The 13,749-nt window shown below is 56.4% G+C and overlaps 1 protein-coding gene across 2 annotated transcripts; it reads right to left on the reverse strand.

Moving 5' to 3' along the window:
• Window positions 1-281: 281 nt before the first annotated feature.
• Window positions 282-13,431, reverse strand: LRRC32 (leucine rich repeat containing 32). Of its 2 annotated transcripts, XM_038005443.2 has the most exons (4): window positions 13,268-13,410; window positions 12,434-12,676; window positions 8,619-8,706; window positions 282-4,272 (listed from the first exon to the last, which is right to left on the reverse strand). In XM_038005443.2, the coding sequence occupies exons 3-4, from the start codon at window positions 8,700-8,702 to the stop codon at window positions 2,368-2,370; spliced, it is 1,989 nt and encodes a 662-aa protein (XP_037861371.1). In that variant the 5' UTR covers window positions 8,703-8,706; window positions 12,434-12,676; window positions 13,268-13,410; the 3' UTR covers window positions 282-2,367. The 2 variants fall into 2 exon arrangements, with proteins under 2 accessions (XP_037861371.1, XP_008018404.1); XM_008020213.3 differs by lacking the exon at window positions 12,434-12,676 and having other exon boundaries at window positions 13,268-13,431.
• Between the last annotated feature and the right edge of the window lie 318 nt (window positions 13,432-13,749).

Raw genomic sequence — 13,749 nt, forward strand, 5'->3', positions numbered from 1 at the left:
GGAGGGGGCCTGTAGCTGTAGCAGGAAGGAAACAAACAGAAGCCCCCAGCCTCTCAGCCCTGGGGTGGGGAGCACGCTTGCCTGTCGAGTGTGGGGCGACAGAGGTGTAGCAGGGGCCGTGCTAGTGGCTGCCGCTCCAAGGTCCAGGGTGGTGCTGGCCCAGAGCCTCAGTGTCCTCGGGATTTGCCATGAGGATTGAATGACCGTAATGGGATTGACAGGCAGGGTTCAAGTGGATGCGATGAAGCGGGTTGCAAAGAGGAGGCTGGCGGCCACACTGCTTCTCCAAAATTAGTTTTTAATACATTCAGGTAGGTTATACAAAGAGTTGGTCCCGAGGCCTGGGTTGCGGCCTGGGTCCTGGGAATTGACAGCAGCATTGTGTAGTGTTTTCAAAGATCAGGCGTGAGGACCCACACCTTGGCCTCCAGGCCTAAGGAAGAGTGTCACGTGCAGTAGCACCTGTGGTTGTGATCCCAACCAGGACTGGGTCTGCCTGGGTGCTCCACACATCACCAGGGCCTAGCCCTGGCTCTGCCCATTGACTCTCCCTTAACTTCCTCTGGGCCTCGGTGTTCTCCTCTGTAAAATGGGGTGGAGAGAGTGGCATTTTCATTTTCTTGCACATTACTGAGCCCACATCATGAGCCAGACTATGGGCCAAGCACAGGTAAGACGATGAAGACAGCAACACAAGGTCTTGAGTTGGTCCCAGCGTGTCCATTCTTCCCAGACAGCTCATGACTCCATGCTATGAGGGATAGGGGGTTATCTGGGTGAGCCTTTCTACCTATTTTTCCAAGAGGGAAAAAAAAAATCCTTGCATGATGAGGCACAGAAAGGAAGTCTGGAGCCAGCATTATCTTGTGATGTGACAGCCAAGAGAGGACATCCCTCTGGTCCAACCCCCAATCTCACCCCCAAATAGGGCTCTCTTTTTTTTCCCCAGAGGCTCTGTATAGCTCTCCACAAGTTTCATTCTCTTCCTAAGCCTCAGTTTCCCCATCTGTGCAATGGGGAGGTTGGATTAAATAGTCTCAAACTCCAGGCTCTGCTCAATAGAGGAAAAGGGAATGAGAGCATGCAAGAGCACAGAGAGAACAGGAGAACCCACACCAGGGTGGAAAGGATGGAAGGAGGGAAACTAAGGCAGAGAAGGAGGAGAGCGCCTGCAACTGCCTGCCTGGGAGAGAGGAGAGAGCAGGTGTGCATAGCACAGGATACTTCCAGACCCTGCTCGGGCTATGTGGAGCCACTTCCTGTCCACTTAACAGCCTGCACCCCCTGCAGTGGCAAAGATCAGGCCCTGGAGGCAGAAGGATGAGGGTTTGAATCTCACCTAAGGCATTAGTTAGCTGGGGTCCTGGAAGGAGATTTGTAGAACTTCAGTTTCCTCTTTTATAAAATGGGGATAAAATACCAACCTCCAAGGGCTGTCATATAGGGGCAGACACAGGCTTGGATTCACATCCACATCTGCCAAGCTGGGTGCAAAACAGAATCAGATATCTAAGGTTTTAGCTCCTGGCTCAGCAGCCAAGGTGGGGCTGCAATGGAGAAGGGCTGGGCAGGGACGGCGCTTAGAGCAGTACTGGGGTCAGGCTGTGTAACATGAGAGTGCCAGGAAGGGAGACGGCCTGTCCAGAGCAGGAGATGGAATGGTCCAGTGCTGGGCTGGACCCCTTTACCAGACCCTGCTGGAGCCGCCGCGGCCCGCCTAACAGCACCAGATCCAAGACACACTCGTATGGCTCCAATTCTCTCTTCCGGTCATAAGCTTTTCATTTTCAGAGAGACTGAAAGTCATTATCAGAAGATGTGACAAACAGTCTGCTTGGAAATGTCTCAGACAAATCCTCCCAGGCTTGGCCCTCTCTCACCCTGGCATGGCTGGGGCAGGACTCTTCGCATCGAACCAGCGGGGCCTGCTGAGCTCTGGAGCCCCGGGCTTTCACACCTCAGGCCCTAAGCACAGTGCGTGGTCACCACGTGGCTCTGTAGCACTCCCTCCTACCAGACTGGGAGATTCTTGAGGTTGGGAGTGTATCTCATTTCCCAGCATTCCCAGTGCCCAGAGCAGAGTGTGGCACAAAGTAGATGCTCAGTGAAGATTTGTTGATCTGATAGGTCAACATTATTCCCTGCTGTCCCTGAAACCGCCCAACTTCTGGCTTCCACAGCTGGACCCAAAGTGCAGCCCGGGAAGGGGGTCACCCGCTGATGCAGCAGGCGGCAGAGAAAGGTGTCCCGGGTTGCAATTTGGAGACCAGAGTTCTGGGATCCTGGGTCACTGTGTGACCTTGAGTCAGTCCTCACTCTTCTCTGTACCTCAGGCCCCCCATTGACCTAGAGTGTCTCCCGGCTTCTTTAGGCTTTATACTGTTGGTTAAACTTCTGCCGGCGGACACAGCAGCAGGTGGCCAGCGTGGTGAGGAGGATGGCAGAGACCAGTATGAAGGTGAGGATGATGATGAGGTTGATGTTCTTGAGCCCCCCCTTCTCACAGTCCTCGGGACGCACGTGGCTCAGGGACACCTCCTCCTGGGAGCTGAAGCGGCAGATCAGGTCCTGGGTGGCGTCTACGTCCACACGGCCCTGGTGCAGCTGGGCTGCCAGCCAGCCATTGCCACAGCAGCTGAGTGGATTCCCCTGCAGGTAGAGGCGCCGGAGGCTGGTCTCCAGGCCACCCATGGCACTGCCTGGCAGGAGGCTGAAGCTGTTGTTTCGCAGGTCCAGGACCTCCAGTGACACAGCCTGTGTCCAAGCGGGAAGGTGGCTCAGGCGGTTCTCAGCAAGATTGAGCCGCTTGAGGCAGATGAAGCAGGGCAGGTCCACCTGCAGGACCGTCAACCCATTGCCCTGCAGTGCCAGGACTTCCAAGGAGGCCTCCAGGCCTGTCAAGGCCCCCGTGGCCACCTCCAGCCCAGGGTTGGAAGAAAGGTCCAGCTCAGTCAGTGGGGTATGGAGGAAGGCCCCTGCCCTGAGCAGCTCTATCTCATTATCCACCAGGCTCAGGCTGCGGAGGGAGGCGATGCCAGAGAAGGCCACACAGCTGGCGGGGCCAGGCTCATTCGGCCCCCCACAGGGGCTGACCCGGTTCCCCTGCAGGTTGAGCCGCTGCAGGCTGGCCAGGTTGGCAAAGGTGTATGGAGGCAGGTCCCGCAGGGCATTGCCCTGTAGGAGCAGCGTCCGCAAGGACCCCAGGGCTCTGGCGCCCAGTTCCAGTGTCTCCAGGGCATTGTGGCTTAAGTCAAGGAGCATCAGGCAGGGCAGGGAGCCTGAGCGCCGGGCCTCAAAGGTCCGTAAGCAGTTTCTGCTGAGGTTCAGGAAGCAGAGGGAGGTCAGGTGCTCAAGAAAGCTGTCGGGGATGAGTTCAATCTCATTGTAGCTCAAATCCAGATTCAAGAGCTGGGAAAGGGGGCGGGTACTGGCATTCCCATTGGGGGTTGAGAGGGGCAGGGCTGACCAGCCCTCGGAAGGCGCGTGGATGCCCTTGCTGTCCTGGGGTGGCCCTGTGGGGAGCCGGATGAGGTTGTTGGACAAGTTCAGGTAGATGAGTCTCGGGAGCGCGGCCAGGTCGGGGAAATGGAGCAGTTTGTTCTCCCGCAGGTCAAGCCAGGTGAGCTGGAACTCGGCCTGGGGCTGGGAGGCCGTCTGAAAGGCCTCAATGCTGTTGCAGCTCAGGTCCAGCACCCGCAGCTGCTGAAGGCTGAAGTCAGAGATGCAGGTGAGGGAATTCCTGGAGAGGTTGAGATGGGTCAGGTGGGGCAGGCCCTCGAAGGCGCCATCCTCGATGTCCATCAGCACATTGCTATGCAGGTCAAGCTGCTCCAGCGCAGGCATGTCCCGGAAGGTGTGGCGGGTGAGGCGAGTCAGACTGTTCTCTGCCAGTGAGAGGGTATGCAGGCTGGGTGCCTCCCCTAGCAGCCGCTCCAGCAGGCCGCTGTACAGGCTGTTCCCAGACAGGTCCAGGGAGGTCACGCGTGGCAGGGGGCCCAGACCACCGGCACTCAGCGCAGTGGCCATCGCCAGCCGGTTGTGAGCCAGGCTGAGGTGCTCCAGGTGGGTCAGGGCCTGGAAGGCTCCTGGCTGGAGGAAGTTGATCTCATTGGTGCTCAGGTCCAGGTGACGAAGTGCCGTGTAGAAGCCCAGGGGTGAGGCCAGGATACTCCGCAGCTGGTTCCCAGAGAGATCAAGGGTCTCAGTGTCCGGCGGGAGCACCAAGGGGACCTGGAGCAGGCCCAGACCCTGGCACGAGACCTTCTTGTCCACCTGGGGAGGGGCAGGGTGGGGAGACAGCTCGCATAAGTGGGCGCGGCAGGGGATAAAACCAGACACGTTTATCCAGGAACCCTGCCTGGCTGGGAACCCTTCTCCCATGGACTCCCAGAATGCTCAACTTTCCCTCACCACAGCCTGATCACCCCATGCCTGGATGACCCATCCGGCTCCCTGCCCCATCTCCGGCACCCAGCACAGTGCTGGGCATTAAGGAAGGAACTCGATGAAGTTTCTACAGGTGGACAGATGGAGAGATGACAGACAGATAGAAGGACAAATAAACTAACAAAGAAACCCTGTACTTATTATTACCCCTCTTACAGGAAACAGCCATATATCCCACAGAGTGACCCCAAGCCAGTGAGCAGCAGGGCACAGCAGGGACCCAAGGCTCCTGGTTCTATGTCCTGGGTCCTCTCTATGGGCACAGAGAGTTAAATTTCCAGGGGTAGGATGGGAATTTCTCCACTTTGGGAGAAATGTTTCCAAAAGGGAAAACTGTAATTTGTGCTCTGTCATCCGTTTTTATCTTGGCCTCAGACCTCATTCAGGCTCTCGTGTCGTGGGCAGAACCTGGGTCCCAGGGCCTGCCTTCCTTGTGGATGCTTCCCAGGTGTGGCCTCCTCTCTGTTGCTGTTACCTGCTAGGGGGTGGCTTTCTTCCCAGGCTGGGTCAGGGGACTAGGCCCCTGGAGGTGGGAAGGGGCAGGGAAAAGATGGCCAGAGCCAAATCCACAGTCTTTGGTGACGAGACCATGTTTGTGCTGTGCGACCTCCAGGAAGTCACATAACCACTGTTTTCTTACGTCCTTCCCCAGCAGCCACTCAACATTTGACATCTTCGTTAATACTTTCAGGCCTGTGGTCCCATTGGTCTTTACCATAGCCTGTGCATCTGATACGATCACCCCATTTACAGAAATCTAGGCTCAGGGAGGGGAAGGGAGGTGCCAGGATTGCCCAACTGGTGAGGAGCAGAGCTGGGATTTGAACCCAGGTTTTTTAATAACCAAAGGCCTCACTCTTGTTCTTCCGCAGATGTGCCTTCTGGGACCAAAATTCTTTCTGTGCAAATGCAGGTCTCCCTTTTCTCTTCCAGGCCTCCAGGAACCCCAGCCTTTCCCAGAAAAGAGTCTGACTTCCACAATCACCGGGCTCAGGCTCACTGCCCCCAGCTTCTGTCTCCACTGACCCATTCTGGCCCATTCACTGCTAAATGCCTGACAACGGCTCAAAAGCTCCACTCTGACTATGAGGCAGCCTGGCTTAAACTTCTCCATGGTGAAGTCCAGGACCCTCAGCAGGGCCTTTGAGGCTGTTTGTAGCCCCTGCCAACCTGTCCCCCACCTCCCACCCCAGCCCACATGCAGTGACCACAACTGACCACTGCCCATCATGCCCTCCCACACCCACTGCTGAGCCTCCCCCCTGAGCTGGATATACCATCCCCAACCAGATCCACATGTGAACTCTTCATGTTGAGCTTCAGGGCCTCCTCTACCAGGGAGCCCTCCCTGACTGTGCTTCCTCTCAGAGCTTTGCCCCGCTGAATTGTGGCTGTTTATGTGGGGACCTGCTAGACAGCGAGCTCAGGGCAAACGGACTGGTTTGGTGGATGTGGATGCCTTGGACCTGACTAGCAAGTCAATTTTTCCTAATGAATGAGTCCCAGGCATCATTGGTTTAGTAAAGGTCTGAGGCACTGAATCAATCACTTCTCTGGGAGGAAAGAAAATGGATGATTGATATTTTCAGAATATAGTCAAAGACGGCTAGAGCAAGAAGAGTTCAGCTCACCCACTTCCCAGATGGGGACACTGAGGCCTGAAGATGGCAGTGACTTGCATGAATTCACAGTGAGCCAGTGGCTGAGCTGGTAGGGAAGGAACACAAGCCGGCGTGTTCCTCTCCTGGTCCAGCTCTGCGCTTCCTCCTGAGAGCCCCAAGGTGAGTAGGCGGAGGAAGAGACCTGCCCAGCCTCAGGTCTCTGTGTGGCTCTTCTTACTCCATGCAGCACAATGACTCCATGTAGCCTCCAAGGGAGGCAGCTTCACAGGGGCCTCAGGAGGCCCAGGGATGCCCCGGCAGTTGGGCACTTGTGAGAACCTGAAACCTGCCTGGCTGCCTTGCCCATCCTTGCCCTTCCTCCCTCACAACCTCTCTGCCTGCAGGGGCCACTAAACATAGCCTCCTCCTCACAGCCCTTACCCCCTGGGGCATTCCTTATTTAAAGCAGAAACAACGAAATGACCTGTGATGGAGCCCCAGCTGTGTCAGGCTTCGTGCTGAGTGCAGAGGCCCCTACCCCATTAAATCTTCCCAGGCATCGTTCATCCTGCTCCTATTGTACCTCTAACGAAACTGAGGCTAAGGGGAGTGGGCTGCCCAAGATCAGACAGGCAGGGGCTCAAAACTCCCATTTGCAAATTCCTTTTCCTATTGGTGCCAGCCAAGTTCTGACCACTGGGCCCTCAGCTGGTTGGCACAGCAAAGAGCATCAGGGACCCACTTATTGAGTGTTACAGTGTGGGGGGCACTCTGCGGTGCCCCACGTGTTACCCCCGGGCAAGTGGAGAGGCATACTGCCTCTGGATAGGCAAAGGCTCCCTGGGGCACTAGCCCCTGAGACTTGATCCAGGACACAAAGTTTGCCAAGCCCACAGCCCAAGTCTTCCTCTCCATTCAGGGGCCCAAGACCCCTGCTCTGGAAGCCCAGGGGGCCTGCTGGTGGGCAGGGCTGCACTGGGATGCCCAGCTCTCCAGTCAGTCCAGGAAAGAGCCTGAAGTCCAGGATGGTGCTCAGAGCTCCACTTCCAGGGTCTCCATGCCTCCTTCAGCTCTGAGCTCCCAGCATTGCCTGGCTTACAGTGGGAGGGAATTGGAGGAATTGGCCCTTGGCCAGAGTTTAGAGCTCCCACCCACTGTTCTGGGCTATCAGGATACCATTGCCCAGCTTCCTTTTTGTAAAATAAAGACTTGCCATCCAACTCCATTTCACCACCTGATCATGGGAGGAAAGCAGAGTAGGGAGAGGCACCAGGCAGTGAACAGTGGCAAAGGCAGCTGGGTTCGAATCCTGTAGGTCCCTGGTGGGTTACACTTCTTCCCCTTCCCCTCCCATATGTATTATCCCCATGCTGGTTCAGAAAGTGCTTTCCTATCTCTTATCTCATTTCCCCAGACTCCAAAACTCACTCGCTTCCCGTCTGCCTGTTGGGTGGTTAAGGTCTTTCCCCTCTGAGCCTCATCTCCCTGAGGTAGAATGTGCGTTTGTATTTGGTGATGTCTGAGGCCTTCTCTGCCCGTAATTCTGGGCTCCGGGAATCTTAGAAGGGCTCTGAAGAGCAAGAAAGGTGGTGGCAACAGGAGACATTGCACCCCCAGGGAAGGGCTGCGGGCAGGCAGCTGCCGGCACTTCCTGCCTCCTGAAGCAGCTGCCGGTTCTGTGTCATAAGCTTCTTCGAGTCTCAGGTCCAAGAGGGGCTTCCGGAGGCCCTGCCCTTTCCCCAGCCAGGCTCTGGTCTCAGTGACTGCCCGGCCTTACAAGTGGACCTAGGTGTTCTCTTTGCCCTGTATCTCATACAGTCACAAGAACTTTAGGGCTAGTTTCCCTGGCTTGGGACAGGAGAAAGGAATAGAAACGAATCAGACTTGGTCCTTGCCCTAGGGAAGTTCATGGTCTGGCAGGTGAGACAGGCTTAGACCCTTTCACCACCCCCACCACGTGCTCAGTCTTCTCTGTATTGAGATAGAGGGAAGCCTGGGGACTGCAGGAACCCAGAGGAAGGTGTGATCAGACTAGGCCAGCCTGGGAGGGGCTTGGGGAGGCTTCCTGGAGATGGCAGCATTTGACCTGGGCAGTAAGGAGTGAGAGGCACCCCAGTGGGCAGTCCCAAGTCAAGGAGCCCAGTTAGGAAGGGGATTTGTCCCCAGGAGGGATGAGCACAGAGGAGTCCCCCCCAGCTTACCTACCCCAAATTCCCCATACATGTATACATTCTAGATCCCCTAGCTGGGCCTACTGCTCTGTGGGGACAGCCTGGGGGAATACAGTGTAATATCAGCCTCACTGTTCCCAGCTGAATGACCTTGGAAAAGTCACAACCTCTCCAAGCCTCAGTCTCCTCCTTTGCAAAATGAGAATAATGGTGCTTACCTGGCAGGATTGTTGGGTAAACAAGGTGTTTAAACATTCTAGTAGGTGCTCATTAAATGCAAGGTACATTCCCTTTCCTCTCCTGACTCTTCTAACTTCTGGCTTCTGGGGCTGGGGCACTAGCACACCCTAGGGCAGGGAGGTGGGGGTGGCCCTCACCCTGTCTGGGCAGAGCATCTTACCATCTTACATGGCACTTTGTCTTGGTGTTGTGCAGCCAGGCCTAGGGTCAGCAGGGCCAGGAGCAGCAGGATCTGGGGGCTCATGGCTCTGTGTAGGGCAGAGAGGAAAGGGGAACACTGTGAGACCACTGGCTCCTTCCCACTGCCAGTCCCCACTCCCACCCATTCTGTGCCTGCCCTCGGAACCTCAGAGCATGGCTGGAGCTGGAGTAAAGGTGCTTTGAGCAGCGGAGAGCCGCGTGGGAAATGGGCCTGCAGCCCATCATAGTAGGCCTCTCACCCAGGCCAAGGAGCCGCCTGTTACCCAGGGGAAGCAAGAGTTTGAAAGCGGCAGGTGACTTGGCCAGATGGGGGTTTTCAAAAGACCCCACCCGGCGGAAGACAGCCCGGAGGGGATGCACAGAAGGCTGACAGACCCTAAGAGTTACCCTAGGCCATGCTCAGGGCCAGGGACTCGGGGCATGGGGATGTAGAGGGGGTTTGGAGGGTGGGCCTCTGACTACATTTCCACCCAGGCCACACAAGTCAGCTCCTCAGTCCCCATATGGAATTCCTCGTTTTCTGCCCACTCCCCCACCTTTATTTTGCCCTTTTCCTTTTGATTCTCTGATTCTCGAGCCCTTGCCATTGTTCAAGGCTTGGGCCCGGGCCTTGACAGGAAGCCCCACAGGAGGCCTGGCTGCCCCAGCACTGCTCTGCGGACTTCCCCAGGAGCAGCCTGGCAGGCCCTGTACTTTCACTGAAGCCACACTCTGGCCTCCTGGGCCAGCCCTTCCTTCTGAGAGCAGCCAGGGGTGGGGCTAAGGGGACTGCACAGGCCCTCAGCAGGGTCAAATCCCAGTGCTGCTGGAGGCTCACTCACCCCCTCACTAAGGACATCAGCCAAGTGCTAGGGATATACAAATCCATCCATGAATTTCATTCATTCATTCACACCTTTACTGAATACCTCCTCATATCTGGCTCTGTGCTGGGAACCGGGAACTCATAAAACAAATGAACACAAAAAAGAAGTGAGAGTGATACAGAGAGTCTTAAAGAGGGACACAGAAAGTCTTCCAAGAGCACCAGGCGCACAGTCACCCACATCTGACTGCTCCCTCTTGTCTCCTCTACCTTCCTGCTGTGTGACCTTACAAGTCGCTTCACCTCTCTGAGCCTCCGTCTCCTCATTTGAGGTTAATGGCAGCCATGCCAAGTTTTGTTGAGAATCAAACGAGATGCCACTACCAGAGCCCCCATTATGCACTAGGCCCTCTTCTCGGCACTTTCTAGGCGTGAACTCATTCCATCCTCACAAAAATTCAATGACTTGGTTCCATGATCATTTTACAGAAAGGAAAAAGAAAGCTCAGCGAGCTTAGGTACTACGCCCGAGGTCACGCGGTGAACAAGCCACTGGCTCAGGCAAGTCTGGATCCTGGGTCTGTGCCCTTCAAATTCACACTCTCAGGCCTCCCACAGTGGGTGCTCCCTGAGTGAGTGCTGAACCGCGATTTTGAAGGATGCTGCAGGAGAAAAGGCATTTACAGGGCTTTTGAGGGCAGCGTCTTTGACTGTTGGAACCCACTAGTGATGAGCTTTGGATGAAGATGGCTGCTGTGAATCCCATCTCGCTTGAAGGCATACAGACCACAGCCGGACCCGTGAACCCTATTCCCTGACTCCCCTCAGGGCCACAGGCACTGCCTCCGCAGCTGCTCTGCTCTCACCTGCATTACAGGTTGCGCTTTCACAGGAAACTTTGTTCTGCTGTTTAAAAAGCAGAACGCCACCGCCCGTTAAAAAGTTAGCATATTCAGAACTGAGTGAAAACCCCTTTGCAGGGCCTTCCAGGCCGTTGGGGAGCATGCCCTGCCCGGCCAGTTCTTCCCTCCAGCCTCCTTCCCCGGTGTCCCCTCTCACACTCTGGATTCTGGACATCTCATATTTCTATCAGTTCCCTGAGCAGATTTTCCCTGCCCCAAACCTTCACTTCCTCCCCTCTCCTCTTCTACTAAAGACCTCCTCATCCTTGGGGTCCCAGCTTAGATGGGCCAAGAGGTCTTCTTTGGTTCCCCAAGTCTGGGCTATGTCCTCCAGTCCTCCCAGAGCCCCCGAGCTTCCAGTGAGCACAGCACCAAGCCCTCCGTGGCTACGTGGGCGTGCCCCACCCCCCTCCCACGGGAAGTGCCCCTAGAGAGGGGCTCACCGTCCTGAGATGCATCTCACAGCACACTGCAGGTCAGCAGTGGCACAGAGAACTGACACCAGGAGTCTTGGTGACATGGGGTCGTTAGTGACAGCAGTTCTCCTTGGTTCTCCCTTCACCTCCCTGCCACATTCCCTTCCCCTATTTGTGCCATCAGTGGGCTCTGACTGCTCTCCCTGAAAAAGAGACCCCAGATCTTCCTACTTCCCTCTTGTCACTGCCACAGACTGAGATGCCACCCCAATCCTGGCCTTAACCACAACACCCTGACCCCTTATAATCTGTCCTATACCTAGCAGCCAGAGAGATAAAATCATCTGTCAGACCCTAAACCTCTACTGTTTGAAAATCTCCAAAAAAATTCAGGCCATCCACAGTCTCCTCTCTGACTCTTGTCCATTTTCCCTTCCCTCACTAAATTCCAGCTTTCTTGCTGTTCCTTCAACACAGCAAATTCATTCCTGCCTCAGGGCCTTTGCTCCTGTGGTTTCCTCTCCCTGAATGCTCTTCCTCAGCTCCTCACACATGTCATTGTTTTCCCACATTTATCATTTCCTCATCATTTATTTCTTATCATGTGGGAACAGGGGACTACTAAGTAGGTGCTCACTAAAGACTAGTGAACAAGTGGCAAAGTCAGGGCAGAAGCTCAGCTGCAGTAGACTGAGTGGAGAGTGCCAGGTGAGGACAAGGAAGGGTCCTAGGCCCTTATTTCCCCTTCCTCTGCCAAACCCCACTCTATCCCCAAGGTGGCCCTGTGCACATCCAGAAGGGACCGTTCCTGCAGCACATGGGCACTCTGTCCTGGCATCTGACAGGAAGGGCCCCTCAGCTGTGGGCCCTCCTCAGTGGTGCCCAAGACTACTCTCTCTCAAAAAGGAGGACGGTGTCACTTAGACCCAGGCATGCATCCAAAGCCCACCACTCACCAGCTCTGCTCCCTAGAGTAAGTTCCTTCATTTCTTGGTGCCCCAGTGTCCTGTTGCAGGGCAGGCAGCTGGGTTCCAGTTCTGCCACTGGCCAACCCCAACTATTGTGATGATCCGGCAAAGAATAGCAGCAAAGGTGCCCTGCGTCCTCACTGTCCTTCCCAGCTGGCACAGTGACCCTCGCAGGGCTGAGCGTCCCAGGTGAGGTGTGCTCAGTGGGGAGGCCCCAAACCTGCAGACAAGTGGCCTGGGCAAGAGGAGGCAGAAAAGTGCCAAAGAATGTGTGTGTGTGTGTGTGTGTGTGAGAGAGAGAGACAGACAGAGAGAGAAGAGAGCAGGGGTAAGAGAGCAGGGGTATGGGGGGCAATGACTACTATCACAATAAGCCCACCCCTACATTTAAGGATGTTAGACAGTCTTCTAAGCACTTGACCTATGTCACCTCATTTAATTCTCACAATCACCTATTGAGGCAATTACTGTAATTCCCATTTTACAGTTGAGAAAACAGGTTCCGAAAAGTGAAGTGACTTACCCCCAGAGTCACCCAGCTCATAAGGGCTTTGGAGCTGGGATTTATCCAGTTCTACATGACCTGAATACTGTGTTTTCTCCAACACAAGCTGAGCCGACTCCCCCCATAGAACTGTCTTCTTTTGCCCATGAAGAAAAGGAGGCTCAGAGAGGTAACTTACCTAAAGTCACACAAGGAGCAAATAGCAGGGTCAGGATCAGAATCCAGTTCATCTGCCTTCAAAGCAAATGTTTCCACTATACCGGGCCAAGGTCTCCTTCCCTAAGCCCTGCCAACGACCCCTCACATACAGGAGCAGGGCAGACTAGCTTACAGTCTGGGCTCTGAGGTCCTCTCTCCCTCCTCTCGGCCTCAGCTGACTTACTGGCAGAGTGGGGTCCTGGGAGAGCTGCTGCGGACGTTCCTGTCAAGCAGTGAATCACTAAGGGCAAGCCTCGTTCTGGAGACATGTGCATCCCACGGGGGAATTAGACCTTAACCCAAAGGAATGTGGCTGTGATGGCGGAATTTCAGGCAGCTCCGGGTGGGGGCGGGGGTCCCTCACATCTTACCAGCCATGAAGAAGGCCAGCTTCAAAGCCCCTTGCAGAGCGGTAGGTGCCTCCCACCCCACTACGAGAAATGGGCAGGCCATCTAGTGCGGTGGGATGGCCGGGATCGGAACGTTGCAGGAAACGTGAATTCAAATTCCGGTCTGCCCTTGCCTAGCTGTGTGTTCTGGGCAAGTCTGGTCTTCAGGCCTTTGTTTTCCCAGCTGTCAAATGGGAACGTTGGCCTCACCCCTTTGCGGGAAAGCTCCGCGGAGACAGGAGCCTTTGGGGCCTCCCAGGAACCGAGGGAGGGTCAGCCCCAGCCCCACACGCGCAGAGGGGACGGCGGGAGGGGAGGGTTTGGGGGGCGTCTCGCGGGACCAGACCCCGCCCTGCGCTCGCGAGGGGCGCGCAACAGTGCGCCCCCCGAGGGCCGGCCAGCCTCGCCCGCCTGGCGGCTCCTACCTGGCTCAGCGCCGCCGCAGTTCCTCTCCCGGGCAGTCTCGGCACATTTTGCGCAAACCCGCCCCCGGGTCCCACCCCGCGCCAGACCCCGGGGTCACGGCCCGAGGAGGCGCAGGCTGCCCCACCGGAGCCCCAGCGCTCCGGCTGCAATTTAAATACCTCTCCCGCCGGCCCGCCACGCCACGCCCCCCTCCGGCGAGGCCGCGGGGTCCTAGCGCCTGGCCCCGTGCCTCGGTTTATCCGGAGCTGGCGGAGGCGGACTGGGGCGGAGCGGCGAAGCATCTTCATCACCCTGGGACCTCGGCCGGGAAGGGGCGGGGACCCAGAGGGGTGAGATGAGAGGGCGGGAGGGAGAGGGGTCGCAGAGGAAGCGCCGTGGGAGCTAGGCCCGTCCCGGTGGCCGCCGCACGTGCAGTTCGCGGCCCCGCGGGGTCCAGAGGGGGGCGCGGTGGCTCTAGGAGCCGCAGGTCCACAGAGGAAAT

This window comes from Chlorocebus sabaeus, chromosome 1 (assembly GCF_047675955.1).
Source record: "Chlorocebus sabaeus isolate Y175 chromosome 1, mChlSab1.0.hap1, whole genome shotgun sequence".
NCBI classification, from domain to species: domain Eukaryota; kingdom Metazoa; phylum Chordata; class Mammalia; order Primates; family Cercopithecidae; genus Chlorocebus; species Chlorocebus sabaeus.

What these genes read in the sequence shown, in the direction of transcription:
- LRRC32 (XM_008020213.3), bottom strand. Translation starts at nt 8,702, where the DNA reads ATGAGCCCCCAGATCCTGCTGCTCCTGGCCCTGCTGACCCTAGGCCTG. An exon ending in ACAAAGTGCCATGTAAGATG is followed by an intron (nt 4,273 to 8,618) that starts GTAAGATGCTCT and finishes GCCCCTCCCCAG; the next exon opens with GTGGACAAGAAGGTCTCGTG.